General features: G+C 28.4%; 1 protein-coding gene across 3 annotated transcripts; it reads left to right on the top strand.

Annotated features, from left to right (window-relative positions):
- Window positions 1-1,200: 1,200 nt before the first annotated feature.
- LOC127253734 (UDP-N-acetylglucosamine diphosphorylase 1-like) lies at window positions 1,201-8,842 on the top strand. Of its 3 annotated transcripts, XM_051278472.1 has the most exons (17): window positions 1,201-1,456; window positions 1,566-1,761; window positions 2,473-2,635; window positions 2,991-3,045; window positions 3,128-3,279; window positions 3,920-3,959; window positions 4,349-4,441; window positions 4,509-4,627; window positions 4,703-4,777; window positions 5,072-5,111; window positions 5,203-5,285; window positions 5,385-5,462; window positions 5,538-5,681; window positions 7,335-7,402; window positions 7,738-7,852; window positions 7,953-8,109; window positions 8,231-8,842. In XM_051278472.1, exons 2-17 carry the CDS (start codon window positions 1,661-1,663, stop codon window positions 8,326-8,328), a joined length of 1,581 nt encoding a protein of 526 aa, XP_051134429.1. In that variant the 5' UTR covers window positions 1,201-1,456; window positions 1,566-1,660; the 3' UTR covers window positions 8,329-8,842. The 3 variants fall into 3 exon arrangements, with proteins under 3 accessions (XP_051134429.1, XP_051134430.1, XP_051134431.1); XM_051278473.1 differs by lacking the exon at window positions 1,566-1,761 and having other exon boundaries at window positions 1,202-1,456; XM_051278474.1 differs by lacking the exons at window positions 1,201-1,456; window positions 1,566-1,761 and adding an exon at window positions 2,258-2,376.
- Window positions 8,843-16,345: the final 7,503 nt, after the last annotated feature.

The following is a 16,345-nucleotide window of genomic DNA, read 5'->3' as shown; positions in this document are numbered from 1 at the left end:
ATTCATAAAAATGGTTCAGGCTTGTTTATAGAAAAAACGAGCTTATTTATATCATTTGAATCGGCTCATTTAAATTTGCAAACGAACTTAAACTAAGTCAAATTTACGAACGACTTAAATTGTTTAACAATTCTAATGTTGCTTAACTTAGCAAAAAGAAAAAAAAAAAAAAAAAAAGCTAAAGCAAAGATTGTTGCATATGCTTCAACTTCAATGGCCACTTTTCCAAATCACCTCACTAACCAACCAACCAACCCACAACAATAGCAATGATTAAGCAAAAACTTTGCTAGCTAATGACATGGAACTTGATTCTATTACCATTTTATAGTACAGGCAAACATGATATATGCTCTTGAATAAATGTAGGAACAAATGGACTAACAAATTGACCTTCTTGAATAATATCTGGATCTGATTGCCACAATCCATCATTAGTATTTTTTTTTCTTTTTCTGAAATTTCATGCTAATTTTAAATTGCATTTATTATGGATTGTGTGCCTAATTGTTGAAGTTTTGTATGTCACGTATGTCTCAATTTTATTGGTTGGAATATGAAAATAGAGAAATTATGATAAAGAAATTCATCCTATATTATTTTTTTAATATTACTGTTTTCTCTATTTTATTGTTGATGTGTTCTTGTTTCATTCATATTTTATCAATTCGAATATTTTTTAATTTAATTTCTATTCCGGCCATTGTTCTTGTTTCATACGGTTGGTTTATTTTGATTTTTGGTGTGATTATTTAAACTATTCGACACAATTTCAATTTTTTTCCTGGTCAAAATCGAAAAATTTCGACTATCTATGCTGTTGAAAATGATTTCAAGCCACAAGAACTATATAGCACACCTAAATATATATAGATATTTTACATATTTTTACTTAGCTCAATACGTGAGATGCAATTAGGTATTTAGGTTCAGTTGCTTCAGATGACGAGTGTAATTACATGAAGGCAGTGCATGACATTGGATCGTCGGTGTACACTTAGGCTTTGGGCCCGGCTCCGTTTATACAGAGGTTTTTTAGAGAGTTTTGGAAATTTGAAAAAAAAAATAGAGTATTTGATTTGATGTTTTGTGAGAGAAAAAATTTATTAGATGTGATATTTTTCGAAAAAATTAAATAGCGTCCAATTGAGCGAAAATTTGTCAAGTAAACAAAGCCGACCTTCATTCCTTCAATTATTGCATCATTTAAGACTAAAGTTTGGATGGTTGTCTCTGATCATTAAGGAGTTATGTAAGAACGATGCGATGGATGCGAAATTAAAATTGCGGTGAGAGAGAGAGCTTGATGAAAATTTTAGGGAGAGAGGGAATAGCCGACATAATTGTTATTCAATAACCAACCTACCAACCTACCTGTAAGTTCTTCTTCAGCTCCACCCGGCATTGGCAGCGGGCGGGGACTTCGATTCTGATTCTGCGCACTTGTGTGACAATTGTGAGTCCAATCTTTTCCTTCTCTTCGTTGATTTGATTTGCACCAATTTTGGCATTTGTTCCCCCAATCCAATTTCATCAATTTGGAAGTAATCGTCGAGGATTCGCAGTGTAGTATTGGCCGAATTCCTTCCGCCGATCCGTACGCGAAATAGCTGCTGTTTACTTGTACCGTATCATGATATGATTTGATGCGACTCCCCGGATGGATACAGATCTGTGCCGGCGGAATCAAATGAATGCATTACTTACGATACGGTTGCGAACTTGCAATTGCACAGATCATAGAGCTAGCAATGGCAATCGGTCTGTTTCACGTTGGGTTGAATACTTTAAATTTAAATTAATGAATTTTTGTGTTAATCCATTTATTATTGATGATGATCTGTATAGATAATTAAATTGAAATTTTTTATTCAAATTAAATAATTTTTTTTGCTGTGTATTATCGTATTAAGTTAGTTTTTGTTAGTTTGATTGTAAATTAAATTAAATTATTTAGTTTAAATTAATTTATAAAAAAATTATTAAATTAAGATTATTTTATATATATAATAAATATATTAATCAATATTAATATATTATAATAGTGATGTTCAATTGGGTTCAAATTGAGATCCTCGATTCAAATCCCGTTGGTTTTGGATTCGTATAAACTCGTGTATATAATTATATTGAAATCTTTTACCTAAAGTTAATTATTTTTTGTAGAGTTGGTGTCGGATTGTCTTGTCTGTTCTTTACCGACTCTAACAAAACATAATCCATCCTTACCGTTTATTTTTTTTTTTTACAAATTATTATTATTGTTATTATTATAAATCTTCTTAACTGACATGCTTCGGCACGACGGTTGGGAGATTACCATAGTCGACTCTACCATCGGAAAATCATTTATCATTCTAGTTCTCCGATCCAACTGTACTGTTCCTCATTTTTTGGCAATGCTGGTTTTCTTCTTTTGCTTTGATTATCTCATCTCGCCATTTACGTTCTAGATCTCTCTGTTATATTCAGATCTCAGCTTCTTTCCATGGGGGATTCGGTGGATAGCAATGACCTGTCGATCCCGCCCCTGCCACTGCTCGAAAGGCTCAAAGATTACGGTCAAGAAGACGTTTTTGCCTGCTGGAACGAGCTCTCCGCTGAAGAGCGTCACCTCCTCGTCAAGGACATCGAGGTATTTATTACCTTGTTGCTCTTTCTGTTCTCCTTACTCTGTGCCAATCAAGATTTGAGATTTTCGTTCCTTGTATATCCAAGTACAGCGAGATTAGTTATTGATTGTAACTGGAATTGGTTTTCCAAGTTAGGATATGAACTGTGCTTATTGTTGAGTTTTTATGATTTATTTTTGGGTGGTTTGGTTTATAACAATTCACATTAATTTTATTCAATCTAGCAAAAGGAGCTTACTTCTTCCCCAGTTACTCAGTGAAGATCATGCCAAACGACTCTATTTGGGTCAATTGTTTATACAAATTGGAGCTTTTGTTTATTTTCTGAATTTTAAGTTCCCTGTGACTTTGTTGCAGGCCCTGGATCTTCCTCGTATAGATCGGATTATTCGCTGCTCATTCCAGTCACAAGGTTCCTCTTTTACAATATGCACTCTACATGTAGATTTCGAGTACTTTTGGATGTACTTCTTAATGTTAAAATGATTGATTAGGTATTCCGAAAGCAGCTATAGAGCCAGTCCCAGAGAGCAATGTATCTACAGTAGAAAACCGGACAATGGAAGAACGGGAGAAGTGGTGGAAGATGGGATTAAAAGCCATCTTGGAGGGGAAATTGGGTGTGCTGCTTCTATCAGGTGGACAGGTTTGTCAGTCCTTTGTTATTTATCCATTCAAGATAAAGAACCAAGCCTATAAAATGCCGTGCACTTGTTAAAATAATATATGGATTTGAGGGCCACTTTATGCCATGTTGGGTGGAATGGTGTTGTCTATTCACATGTGACAGTTGAAAATAGGTTTTTAGTTAAATCCAATCATCTGCTTCGGGTTGGCTGCTCATGAAACTGGTGATGGGATCTTTTTGTTAAAAGACTAATGGAAATTACTGTGTACTTTCATTTCTTTTATGAGCGCCAAATCTTAAGAAAATGCAATTAACTTTTGCTCCATCTATTTGAAGCATGGCACATAAAGCACTTGTAATAGAGCAGTTCCATTGAGAGGTTTAAAGCCATTTGTTCTTCTCTCTTACAATGTATAATGCTGTTCATATAATCTGATGTGAAATATTACAATTTATTTCAGGCTAGTCACTGCTATATTTTGAAGTTGCAAACAAATGATTCACATTTCTAGGCGAATTCTTATATGAAATATTCTTTTCAGTTCTGGAACTACTGCTGTAGATTAATATTTCCACTATACAAAGCAACTTCTTATGTGCAGCTGTTTGATTGGGTTCTTGATTGTTCCTGTCTTGATTTTGAAACCTTTGTATATAGGGAACTCGGCTTGGAAGTTCAGATCCAAAAGGCTGTTTCAGTAAGTAATGACATTTTTTTCCTGATTACACTAAATGTACCAAATTAGTATTTGAGAGGGCGTTTTTCATTTTTATCTAATCTCAACTTCATATTATGTTTTACAAAGTATTGTGTGCTTACCCCTCAGAACAACTGGAAAACAATGAAACATTGATCTTGACTCATTTATCCTCTGTTTGCTGCTTCCAAGTAATTGAAAGCATTTTGTGTATCAGATTTTGTAATATATGTTTCTTTTATTACATGTGAATCCAAGTCTTGACTTGATTTTGACAGTATCTAATACATGAGTGCACATTCTACAAGTGTGTTCTGTTTTTATTTTAGAAAATGCATTTTCTTTGGAAAAGTATTATATACAGTGCCTAAGTCTTGTTTATATTGCAGACATTGGGCTTCCATCTGGAAAATCACTTTTTCAACTTCAAGCTGAGCGCATTCTACGTGTTCAAATGCTGGCAGCTCAATCCGTCAATGAGGGTGGGTCTCCTTTTCTACGCAACAGTTTATCTTCAATTGTTTGACTCGAATCCGTTCATTTTGGCAGATGCAGGTTCTGCTCGTGTTACTCCTATTCATTGGTATATAATGACTAGTCCATTTACTGATGAAGCGACCCGTAAATTCTTTGAAAACCATAAATATTTTGGCCTTGAAGCAGACCAGGTTAAGTGTTTTGACCTTGTTATGTCAATTTCATGCTTTTAAATACCGAAGCCTAACAAACTGAATTGATTCTAGGTCACCTTCTTCCAGCAGGGTACCATTCCCTGTGTGTCAAGAGATGGGAGATTTATCATGGAAACACCTTACAAAGTAGGGATTATTCTCAGTTATTTTCATTTCAACCACATTATTTTTTTATGTGCAAGTTGTCTTACGCCTCAGTTGGAAATATGTCTACATTGATAAATAATTTTTTAATTTGGTCTTATTATTGGTAATCATTAGCATGCTTGCTTGTTTATGTTTCAACTAGAATGGTTTTCGGTTCATTCTGTTCAGGTTTTATATTTTGCTCTTTTCGGTTACTATTATTTATACATATTCTCAAATATATCCTGAAGTTTACCTGCATGCATTTGTAATTATCTAATTTTATGAAGCCAGGTAGCTAAATCTCCTGATGGAAATGGAGGTGTTTATTTAGGTACACTATGTTAAAACGATTTGCATGTATCTCTTACAATCAGAAACCTGTAAGAACACATTGTGCCTTATTATGTGAAAAAATGTTGCAGCTTTAAAATCTTCAGGGTTGTTGGAAGATATGGCTATGAGAGGCATAAAATACTTGGATTGTTATGGAGTTGACAATGCTTTGGTAGTATTCCTTCTCTTTCATACCTCCCTTTAGTTTTCATGTTGTATTTATCTCAACATATTTTATGCTTACCATCAAACTTGAATGTTCTACAAACAGGTACGTGTTGCAGATCCCACATTTTTGGGTTACTTCATCGAAGCAGGTGTAGCTTCTGCAGCCAAAGTTGTCCGAAAGGTGATTTTATATTTCTCCAAAGTGATAAGTGTTATGCATCACTATTTAAGGTGTCCTCTTTTTATTGTGTTTTAGGCATATCCACAAGAGAAAGTTGGTGTATTTGTTCAAAGAGGGAAAGGGGGGCCTGTCTCTGTGGTTGAATACAGTGAACTTGATCAGTCACTGGCTAGTGAAATTAATCAGGGAACTGGTCGCCTTCGCTATTGTTGGAGTAATGTATTGTCCTTCCCTAATATCTTTTTAACATCTCTTCATTTTGTACACACTTCTTTTAGGTTTTAAATAGATGTGTGTGAAGAAATCGTTGTTGTGTGTCTCGAAGTGTGTTGAAGTACTAAAAAAATTAATCATAATTATGTTGACGATTCATTAACTAATCGAATTACAAGTTACTAAACTAATCTGAAAATTTGGAAAGTGCATTTATTTGGAAATATTTGATAAGATAGATTGAACCCATAAAACCTTTTTCTTTACCATCATCCCAATATATGATGTTCCACAAACAAAACAAAAAATAATATTCTGCGTAACACTCCTTTCAGGACAGTGGCATTTCAATCCATAATAATATCTTCTTTTGCTGTTAGGACCTAGGATTGATGCATTTAGCAAGCCATCTCAGATTCTTCATTGAAATTGGATTTATATTTTGAGTAATTATTTTGTGATTTGAAAGCCATTTTACCTGGAATTATTTGAAGTTCTTTCCAGAAATATCCCTCATATTCAAGTATGTGATACCGCATGGGACCTTGAACATGTGTATGCTTCTGCCACGTACAATTTAACATGATGATATGAAGTTATCTACTCATCACTGATTGCAAATTACATGCATATTTAAATGAGTTTTTTTTTTTTTTTTGTTAGTGATGAATTTGAATAATGACTAGATTCTTAATTAATGTTCAAACTTGATTTTGATTAGTTTACATTGATAGTGTTATTTATATCTTCTGATTTACCCTTGTCCACCTAATGACAAATGAATTACTTTTCCGAATATTTTTTCTTTTTCACTTTTTTTGGCATGCTTGAAAATGATTAAGTGGCTGTCCAGAAAAATTCATCGGAATTGTGCCTCCTTTCAAAAGCCCCGAACATAATCAATTTTCTTTAACCCTTTCAAAGTAACTTATTTACTTTTCTTGCCCAAGTATTCAAGGAGGTATAAAGCCAAAGTGATATGATTTGCAACAACAGATATATATAGAAAAAATTCTGTTGTACAAGATGTAAGTTCTGTTGAGTCTAAATTTAAGGCATCTTTACCTTACCCTTTCTCCATTAGAATAAATCATTACTAGATTATAGTTGTGTCCTTGTCATTTCTGAGGGCAAAGATATCTAGTTCGTGGAGAATGTAAAGTAAAAGCTGTCAACTTCTTTCTCTATCAAAGATAAACATTACTAGATTATTGTTTCATAAACAGGAAAATATATAGTCTGAGGAGAATGTAAAAGATGAATCTGCGCATGACTCCACCAAAAGCTGTCACAAGTCACCTGCTTGCTTGTTACCCAATTCATGTTTGCAGGAGGATGTATTGGTATTAATTTCGTATTGTCTGGCAGACTGGCACATAGTTATTGTTAAGATAGTAAAATCTTATATAAGGTTATTGTTGTTTCTCTTGAACTAATTTAGTCCTATCATTATACATGCAATGTTGATGGGGCTTGAATATTTGATCAAGCTCATTATCCCAAACTCTCAATCTTAACAGTAGTTATCTTCAAAATTGAAGGAATAGAACTGATCATCTGCTTGTTCTTGTTTGGGGCTGTCGGCGTATCTTCTTAAAGACAGTACCTTTTATATACATCCTCTGTATTCATATCTCTGGTTTGCCTTGATCATTTCAGGTTTGCCTACATATGTTCACTTTAGATTTTCTGAACCAAGTGGCAAATGGCCTTGAGAAAGATAGCATGTCAGTAACACTTTCTCTCTCTCTCTCTCTCTCTCTCTCTCTCTCTCTCTCTCTCTCTCTCTCTCTCTCTCTCTCCTCTGCTGCATATTCCCTTGTGTTTGTACAGTTCTGGTCATGCCCCCAGTGTCTCTCTGTTTTCTTGTAGCAATATTTTTATTATTAAAGAACTTGCCTGCATGCTATGACACTTTAGAAATAGTTCACTTTGGTGTTTTTTTAGTTGCAGTGTATTCGGAGCCAGTAGATAAAACTTTGTTAGGGAAACATATAACTGCAAGTCAGACTTTCTGTTAAAGCCAACAACTTAACGGATTTCACATTGATGCCAAGTGCAGCTACCATCTTGCAGAAAAGAGTATCCCCTCTATTCATGGACACACAGTTGGGTTCAAACTAGAGCAATTTATATTTGATGCATTTCCGTATGCACCTTCAACTGCTCTCTTTGAGGTATGTATGTTGTTTAGATTCAAACAAATTGAATAAATAAAATTTGAAACACAAATTTTAGTTTGGATCCATAGTTGTTTTGTTGTACTCAACTCCATAGGTGGTCCGTGAAGAAGAATTTGCACCTGTGAAGAATGCAAATGGATCAAATTTTGATACTCCAGACAGCGCTCGATTGTTGGTCCTTCGGCTGCATGCTCGTTGGGTGGCTGCTACTGGAGGGTTTTTGACTCATTCGGTGCCCCTCTATGCAACTGGTAGAGATTTATATTCTATAAAAAATATGAAATTAAAAGAAAGAATGAAAATAAATAAATTAGAGGGGCAAGTGATGTTTTTCTTCTTGTAATTTATAATGGGTGGCAATGATGATATCAGGTGTGGAAGTTTCACCCCTTTGCTCATATGCTGGAGAAGACCTTGAGGCAATATGCCGTGGAAGAACATTTCACGCACCTTGTGAGATTACCTTCTAATTCTCATCATAGTAATTAAGCTTGATGATCATTATTACCGTATTGATGGGTATGATATATGGTTGAGTATGAGATGCGTGACCATGATTAATGGATATATATATATATATATAGTCTGGTTGCTCTGATTATTATTTGGTATTATTAGCTGCTGCTGCTGTTTACACACACTCACACACACACACTATGAGTCTATGAGTATGAGTATTGAGTATTGAGAAGTAAGTAGTAGCAGCAGCAGTTAATTGGTTGTTGTGGGTTGGGGTTATCCAATACTTGACTACTACTACTGCGACTTCATGTGAAGTATGAAGATTGTAGTTGAGATCCAGGGAGATGTCACACTACTTCATTTCCATATGAAGATAGTACTTGAGACAGACACTGTATTTAGACTTGCCCAAATGGTTCACGGTTTGTCAGAATTTTAAATTAAAATCGAACCTTTCGAATAACAGTATATTGAGGAGGAACACCCGTTCGTTTGTTTATCTATAATTTGACGCATTAATGATGCTTTTTACCTGTGGTTTGGATTAATTTTTGTTTCAACTTTTTTCTTTTTTCTTTTTTTTTTTTCTAAGATCATCTCCAACCTATCATCTCCATTTATTCAGTATTAACTCTAAATATGCAGTGTAATTTTACTTTAACCATAACTCCATTTTTCACTATTATTCTTCAAATATTCAATTTTTTCTATTATTTTAAACAACTTTTTATTTTTAAAATTTAAAATAAAATTTTAGAAAATTTCAAAAAATAAAAATTAAATTTATAATTTTAAAAAATAAAAAAATTAAAAAAATAATAATAAATAAATGGCGTTTTGCTACTGTGCAACACCACTGTAGCAAACTCTAAATTTGGTGCATGAAATGGCGTTGGATTGGAGCACCATCGCGGCAAAAATGGTGTTGAAACACCATGAGCATGGTTGGAGATGCTCTTATGAATAATTAGTACAATGTGATATTAAAGATAAAAATTAGTTATGAAGTTAGATTCTTATATTTATATAAAATATTCAGTCAGCTTTTAAAGTGAATTTATTTTTTTACACGCACATTAAAGATTATTAATATTTAGTAGTAGTCGGTTTTATTTAATTATGTAAAGATATTTATGTACTTATTAAAAAATAATGATATGTAATACACATCACTTACTGTGTTGATGATGATTGAGTCAAATCAAAGTGTTAATTAGATTCAATAAACATATATTTATAAATGAAGTAGCAAATATTAATATTGTATATAATAAATATTTTAATAGTAAATTATATAATTATATGTAACAAAATATAAGTTTAATTTTAGCACAATATATTCGGATTCACTTAGCACATATTTATATAAAAAAACATAAGTATATTAATATATAAAAAATATTTCAATAGAAAATTATATACTTATATACTCCCTCCGTCCGCTTACAAAGTTTACATATTTTTATTTTGGGACATCCATTTACAAAGTTTACATTTCATTAAAAACCCTACTTTTTTTCACAGACGTCACATCATTACTTTTACACAAAAAAGTAAGGGCAAAAATGTCATTATACTACTTTTAACTACTCACTATAATTAAAATACTATTATTTCTCAAACACCGCGCCAAAAGTAAATGTAACCCTTGTAAATAGACGGAGGGAGTATAATAAAATATAATTCAGATTTCAACATAATATAAGCATATTATTAAGTACAACATAATATATAACACAAATAATAAATATTAATACAATATATAACATAATATATTATATAATTACATGTAACATAATATATGTTGATTTCAGTATAAAATATAATTCACACAACATGTATTTCTATATAACACACTATATGTTTTGTGATGATTTGCTAATAATTTCAAATTAATGTGCTAAATTGGAGAATTATTGTCCATACTTGGTATTTAAGTGATTGTATCTTAGGTTCTCGATTTTTTATTATTTTTTTAAAAAAATTATTCTAAGTCAAATAAGATTTTAAAAAAGTAGACCTAACAGGGGTCTTAAAAATTACTTAAATATACAAAATTGAGGAGTTCTCATACTTTAAATTTAAATTAAAAAATTTTTAGTAACTGTGAGTATTATATGTATCTTGTGGAAATAATTATATTTATTTTATTATTACATTATCATAAGTTTTTGTGGAAATAGTTGAAATTTGACATTGGACATTTGTTTAAAAAATTAATAAAATATTAATGCTACATTATATAAAATTATTTAAAAATAAAAAGATTTTAAAATTCATATTAAAAAATTATCAATATCGATAAATGAAAAAAAAATAATAAAATACAAAAATAAATATATCACACGCATTAGAAATATGTATGTGTTATACATCACTTTATTAATAGGTGTCATTCATGTGCAATATACATTAATTTTAATTACCTTGTGCCATATAATGAAGTTGATGACTAAGCAATATTTACATTGCTTATAAATAGCCATAACATGAATGAAAAGAAAAAAAGATTTAATTGCTCTTTCTCTCTCTCGTCTCTTGATCTTTCTCTCTCTAAATTATATATATTCACACCCATACATATATATATATATAAACACACTTGTATTTATTTATTTAGCTCTCTACTTATTTATATATATTATATATTATTATTAGTAGTAGTAATTTCATATTTTGTTATATATTATATAACAGTATGAAACATTTTCTAACATTTTATAAAATTAACAAAACATTTTAAATCTATAAAAAAAGATTTATTCTAATAATATATAGAATTTATATGAATAAAATATAATAAAATATTCAACAACATTAAAAATAAAAAAAGAAAAGAAAGAAAAAATTAACGGTAAAAAATAAAAATTTTAAAACACTTTGGATTTAAATTTAAGGAGTTCTGAAAACTCTTTAAATATATTATTAGAACTTCTTAAATTTAAATGCAAGGAGTTCTAAACTCCTCAATTTTATCTATTTAAGTAGTTCCCGTAATTACTACGAAGTTTACTTTTATTATTCCTTTTTTTTCTTTTTAAATCCTACTTCTTCTTTTTTTGTGTGTTTGTTTGAATGTTTGAATTTGAAATTTGAAATTTGAATAGTAAAAAATTTAAATTAGAATAATTATATAATATTATATAAATAAGTAATGATATGATATTTTAAATGTAAAAATAATTTTAGTATAATAATAAAAGTAAAAGATAAATATTTGATTTAATATTTCGGAGGAAGAGAAGTTAGGTAAATAGTAAAAAATTTGTAAAATTTGATAAAGGAGAACACCTTGTGATTAAGTTAACATTGCAACATTTATGTAGAAATTTGGTGCTTTGAGTTGAATTTTTCATTCTATTTTGGAAGAGCCCCACTGGTTTAAAAATTTGGGGATTCCACTTATATCCACTTATTATAGGTTACACAAGAATTTAGATAAAAAATTAATTAGTAAGTAATTACGAAGTATATTAATAAGAAAGGTAAACTATTTTTTTAGTCTCATAACTGGACCCCCTTGTCACTTTAGTCCTGTAAGTGGAGCATGTCGCAAACTAGTCCCATAAGTAAAAGATTTTCGTTGTTTTAGTCCTCCGGCGCCAGAGATGCCTGCGTGGCTCGCCGGAGGTGACGTGTCCGCCAGGTGTTGCTGACCTGGCGGACACGTGGATTTTTTAATTTTTTTTTCATTTTTTTAAAATTTTTTAAAAACTTATTTTTAATTTTTTTTCATTTTTTTTGTATTTTTTTTATTTTGTCTAATTAAAAAAATAAAATAAATGAAAAAAATAAATAAATCCACGTGTCCGTCAGGTGTCGCTGACCTGGCGGGACACCTGGCGGACAAGTCACCTCCGGCGAGCCACGCGGACGTCTCCGACGCCGGAGGACTAAAACAACGAAAAATTTTCACTTATGGAACTAGTTTGCGACAGACTCCATTTACGGGACTAAAATGATAAAGGGATCCGGTTATGGAACTAAAAAAACAGTTTACCTAATAAGAATAATTATTGTATAATACAAATAATTATAAATTAAAATTAAAATAATTAAATAATTTAATTAAAATTAAATTTTAAAATTTAAAATGTAATTAAAATTGATGATAATATTTCCATAAAAGAAAATGACATTATATTATATGAGATCAAAAAAAATAAAATAAGTGGTATTAGTCTAATATGAATTTAAACTAATTAGAATTATATTTATTTTTTTTAGATATTATAATACATATGAATATTAAAATTATATTATCAATAAATAATAAAATTAATTTTACAAATATTTAAATATATTAATAAAATCATTATATCAAAAAGTCTATGGAAATAATTATGATAAACTAAATATTTGTATTTAAATGGTATGGTATTTAATATATGTAAATATAATAAATGGTTAGTAGTGACAATTGATTAAACATATATTAAATAAATAAATAAAATATATTGGCCCATAATGCTTTAACTAATAAAAAATTAAAGAAAATAATTCAGAATTGCTCTAAATTCATGTTTTACATTGTGGTGGGGCTACAATGAATTTAAATCATATCATATATATATAAAAGAGTTCAAGCGTGGATCTTTTTTTTTTATTATTATTATGTAATTCTGCAATCTCAGAATTTTTGAGATTTTTTTGATTTTTTTTTAATTACAGTTTTTAAATTTTTATTCTTAGATTTAGAGTTTATTATCAAAATAAATTATAGAGGATGTGAATTACCGTTTTAAAATATGGGATGGTGGTTTCAATGGAGGAATTTTTTTTTTTTTTTTCTATATATATAAATATCAGTTGAGCATCATTCATCGGCTGCTATCAAAAGAAAGAAGAGAATAAGAATATTGTTACTTTTTTATAAATCTTTTTTATTGAAAATATTGAGTTGTTTTGCTATTTTTTTTATTGATAATATTTTTTTATATATATATTTTTATAATTTTTAGATTTTTTTGTTTTTTCTAAATTGTTTATTTTGTTGTGTTTTTTCTAGGCAGCCGTAAAATTCGAATCCCAAATACTTTTTTGATAATTTTTTTTATTGATAATATTTTTTTATTGATAATATCATTGTTTTGTTATTCTTCTTTATTGATAATATTTTTTTATATATATATTTTTATAATTTTTAGATTTTTTTGATTTTTTTACTAAATTGTTTATTTGGTTCTGTTTTTATTTTTTTTTGCAGCTATAAAATTGGAATCCCAAATATTTTTTGATAAAATTTTTTTATTGATAATATTGAGTTGTTTTGCTATTCTTCTTTATTGATAATATTTTTATAATTTTTAGATTTTTTTTGGTTTTTTCTAAATTTTGTTGTGTTTTTTTTGCGCAGCCATAAAGTTGGAATTCTTGATAAAAAAAAATTATTGATAATATTTTTTTTATTGATAATATTTTATTATATATATTTTTATAATTTTTAGATTTTTTTTAGTTTTTTCTAAATTTTTTTATGCTTTTTCTACGCAGCCATAAAGTTGGAATCTCAAATACATTTTTGATAAAAAAATTTCATTGATAATATTATATATGTATTTATAATTTTTAGATTTTTTTGATTTTTTCTAAATTGTTTATTTTGTTGTGTTTTTTCTATCCAGTCATAAAGTTGGGATCTCAAAATAATGCCTTAGCATCTGCCTTCTAAATATTTGCTGGAGGGTTCGGTCGCTCTTATTTCTATTGTTGACTTATTTATATTGCCTAATGTTTTCTTTCAACATGTTATATTTGTTGCAGTCGGAGAAGATATTCGTCAATTTCAACTGAATAATTTTTAAATTTTTCTTTCTTATTTTCTAAATTGTTTGTTTTGTTGGTTTTTTTGCAGGCATAAAGTTGAGATCTGAAAAGCTGTCTTCTAAACAATTATTCTATTAAACATTATTCTCAATTGATTATAATTTATATTAAGCTATATTTTATTTTATTTTTTTTAGTGATTTTCAATATTAGTGGAGTAAAACTAATTTTTCTTTTTCTCTGTATATATATATATATATATAGATATACATGTTATCGCCGTTCATCTTTTACTTCCATAGAGAAGAAGACAAGACAAGTTAGAAAAGGGTAATACGGATAAAGTGTGATAATAGGTAGATCGAAATTTATTATTTTATATTTTTATCGATCAAATTGATTATTATCATTGATGCACTTACACTACATCTAATATTGTTTCTTTGATTTATTTACAGGATCATCGTGGTAAAAAAAGAGAGCAGATAAAAAGTTGGTATCCGAATAGACTGTCTAAACATCAAAGCTGTTTGCCGAATAATTTGTTGCTACTTTTTTTCGTTCGAGTGATAGATTGAAACTTTTGTTTGTTTGATTACTCTTATAAATTTTGTTTAGATTTTTTTTTTATTTTCAATATCTTTTTTTAATGATGTTGTACTCACTGCAGTCAATATTATGCTTGGATGCTAAAAATTATTCTAGAAAAATAATCCATTATCATCATTCGACAAAAATAATCCATTATCATCATCGTCAAAATTGTCAAATTGAAAGGAAAAATACCGAGAATAAGAAAAAACACAAAAAAAAAGAAAGAAAAGAGAAGAAAAAAAAAATACAAAGATTCAATTGATTATAATTGTAAATTAAATTGGTATTTTTATTTTTATTATTTTTTCTTTTTTTTTTCTATGTTAACAGTACAAATTTTGTTGCAGTGATATTGTAATTAAAATTTTATATTATTGGGATATTAATTTTACCATTAAATTGTAAAAGAAAAAATTGTTATTATGTATATGAATATTATATATATATATTTTTCATATTACAATAGGTTATTCATTTTTTTTTTTTTTTTGCAAATTACAAATTGATAGTTTAAATATTTCTTTCATTATATTAAAATATAAAAGTTTATTTTCTACCAAATTTAATTCATATTATATATTTTATTGAAAAAATAGTATTTAAACTATTTAAATACATATTTTATTTTTTTTAATTATATAGTATATTAATTTTATTTTAGAAACACTAACATCATCACAAGAAAAAAAATGCAGTGCTCGCGTTATAATAAAAAAAAAAGATAATATTTTTTTAGTAATTATCAATTATATAATATTTATAATTTATATTCATTAATCATGGTATTATATATAATTATATTTTAGTAAGTATAATTTTGTTTTTACACAACTTAATTTATATTACGTATCTTATTCTAAATACATAAAGCAAATCATAACTTTTATTATTAGATATTAGGGGGACAATGCGTAGGAGAAATGGAGGTTTATTTGAATTATTTAAATTTATTTTAAATAATATTATTTTTCTTAAAAAAATTATTTCATTGTTATTTATTTTATTATTACTATTTTATTATAAAATATTATGATTCTTAAACTTATTAAAATATTTGAAAATAAATATAAAATTAATAAAAAAATTTATAATAATTTATTTTGAAATAAATGATATGGAGTAATTTTTTTTTTTTAATGGCACCGTGCGTGCGTGATATCATATCATATATATATATATATATAAGAGCTCAAAACTGAACCCCACTTTTTTGTAAAATTTTGTAATCCTGCAATCTCAGAATTTTGAGATTTTTTGATTTTTTTTAATTACAGTTTTTTAATTTTTAATCTTAGATTTAGATTTTTTTTTTTTTTTTAATTATCAAAATAAAAATAAATGATAGAGGGTGTAAATGACAGTTTTAAAACTGTGGGATGGTGGTTTTAATGCCAGTGGAAGAAAACTGATTTTTTTTTCCTATATATATATAGACATGTGAGGGGAGAGTAATGCGACTAAAAAGGGTGTGAGAATAAAAATATTGAAATTTATTATCATTAATGCAGTTACAATGAATTGTTGCTTTTTTGATAATTTTTTTTATTGATAAAATAATATTTTTATTGACAATATTAAGTTGTTTTGCTATTTTTCTTTAGTAATAATATTTTATATATATATATTTTTTTTAATTTTTAGATTTTTTTTGTTTTTTCTAAATTG

This window comes from Andrographis paniculata, unplaced genomic scaffold (assembly GCF_009805555.1).
Source record: "Andrographis paniculata isolate CXL003 unplaced genomic scaffold, ASM980555v1 Contig51END, whole genome shotgun sequence".
NCBI lineage: Eukaryota > Viridiplantae > Streptophyta > Magnoliopsida > Lamiales > Acanthaceae > Andrographis > Andrographis paniculata.
This window is presented reverse-complemented; position numbering and strand designations above follow the sequence as displayed.

Excerpts from the sequence above, each read along its gene's own strand:
- LOC127253734 (XM_051278472.1), top strand. The coding sequence starts at position 1,661 with ATGGATACAGATCTGTGCCGGCGGAATCAAATGAATGCATTACTTACG. Across the intron at positions 5,682-7,334 it reads TTCGCTATTGTTGGAGTAAT|GTTTGCCTACATATGTTCAC; the intron begins GTATTGTCCTTC and ends TGATCATTTCAG. Across the intron at positions 8,110-8,230 it reads GGTGCCCCTCTATGCAACTG|GTGTGGAAGTTTCACCCCTT; the intron begins GTAGAGATTTAT and ends TGATGATATCAG.